The sequence below is a fragment of the Plasmodium gallinaceum genome (genome assembly GCF_900005855.1).
Source record: "Plasmodium gallinaceum strain 8A genome assembly, contig: PGAL8A_v1_53, whole genome shotgun sequence".
NCBI lineage: Eukaryota > Apicomplexa > Aconoidasida > Haemosporida > Plasmodiidae > Plasmodium > Plasmodium gallinaceum.
The window spans coordinates 52,152-53,205 of record NW_021628210.1 but is presented as its reverse complement, the minus strand read 5'-3'; the positions used below and the strand labels follow the sequence as shown (position 1 = coordinate 53,205).

The 1,054-nt window shown below is 16.4% G+C and overlaps 1 protein-coding gene across 1 annotated transcript; it reads right to left on the bottom strand.

The window, feature by feature from the left end:
* Positions 1-162: 162 nt before the first annotated feature.
* Positions 163-781, bottom strand: PGAL8A_00067100 (conserved Plasmodium protein, unknown function; the record flags this gene model as incomplete). The annotated part of the gene is made up of 2 exons (XM_028670310.1): positions 163-297; positions 536-781. The coding sequence occupies 2 exons, from the start codon at positions 779-781 to the stop codon at positions 163-165; spliced, it is 381 nt and encodes a 126-aa protein (XP_028525789.1).
* Positions 782-1,054: the final 273 nt, after the last annotated feature.

Sequence of the window (1,054 nt, the reverse complement as noted above, 5' to 3'; positions counted from 1 at the left end):
TTTTTTTTTTTTTTTTTTTTTTTTTTTTTTTTTTTTTTTTTTTTTTTTTTTTTTTTTTTTTTTTTTGAAAGTTGGAATGNTAGTAAATTTAACTTTTCTTTTAAAAATTAGATTCCAAAAGAATTTTACTAATAAAATGTAATTATTATGTATGTATTAAATCTACTCAGGTACTTTATTAAATCCTTTATTAACATCCACTTGTGTTAATGCATTGTTTTTGAAGTATGAATCTAAATCATTATCCAATCTAGTTTTTACATTAGTGGATCCCATATATTTGTCTAATTCATCATCCTATTATTAAAAAAAAATTTAAACACAAAAAAAAAAAAAATAAAATAAAATAAAATAAATTTAAAAAAGAGAAAATGTATCATCAGTAACAATAGAAGTTATGACTGCCAAATAAAAAATATATTTACAATTTTGAACTACTTTATAAAAAAAGTACTAATATATTTTTTAATTTTATGTTTTATTTCATTTTTTTTTAAATTAATAAAAAATTATATAAAACTCTTATGAAATATACCAAATCTTTTGAAGTTAATTTTCCTATTTTATCATGTAAATTTTGATTTCTTTTATAAAAAAAATTTCTTCTTCTATTACTTCTAAATGAGTTTCTTCTTTTTCTAAAATTATTGTTTTTAGTTTTTCTTAGATAAAAGTCATGTTCATTAGAATTTCCAAATATTCTATCTTCGAATTTATTCCCTAATTTTCTTTTATTTCTTGAAAAAAATGCATTTCCTCTATTAAAATATTTTCTATTCATCATAGATAAATTACTACGCCCGTATTGTTTAAAAATATGTTTCCTAACATCTATTTTTTTATTATATGGAGAATATTTAAATAATTTGCCTATAAATAAAATTTATTTTTTGAAATTTAATCATAAAAAAATAAAAAGAAAAATAGCCATCTATTTAAGAAAAAAAGATAAAAAAGTATAAGTATACAACTTTTGTTCTCATTTATATTTCTATTTTTTTTTTCATAATTTTTTACAGGTATTTTTTTTTTTTTTTTTTTTTTTTTTTTTTAT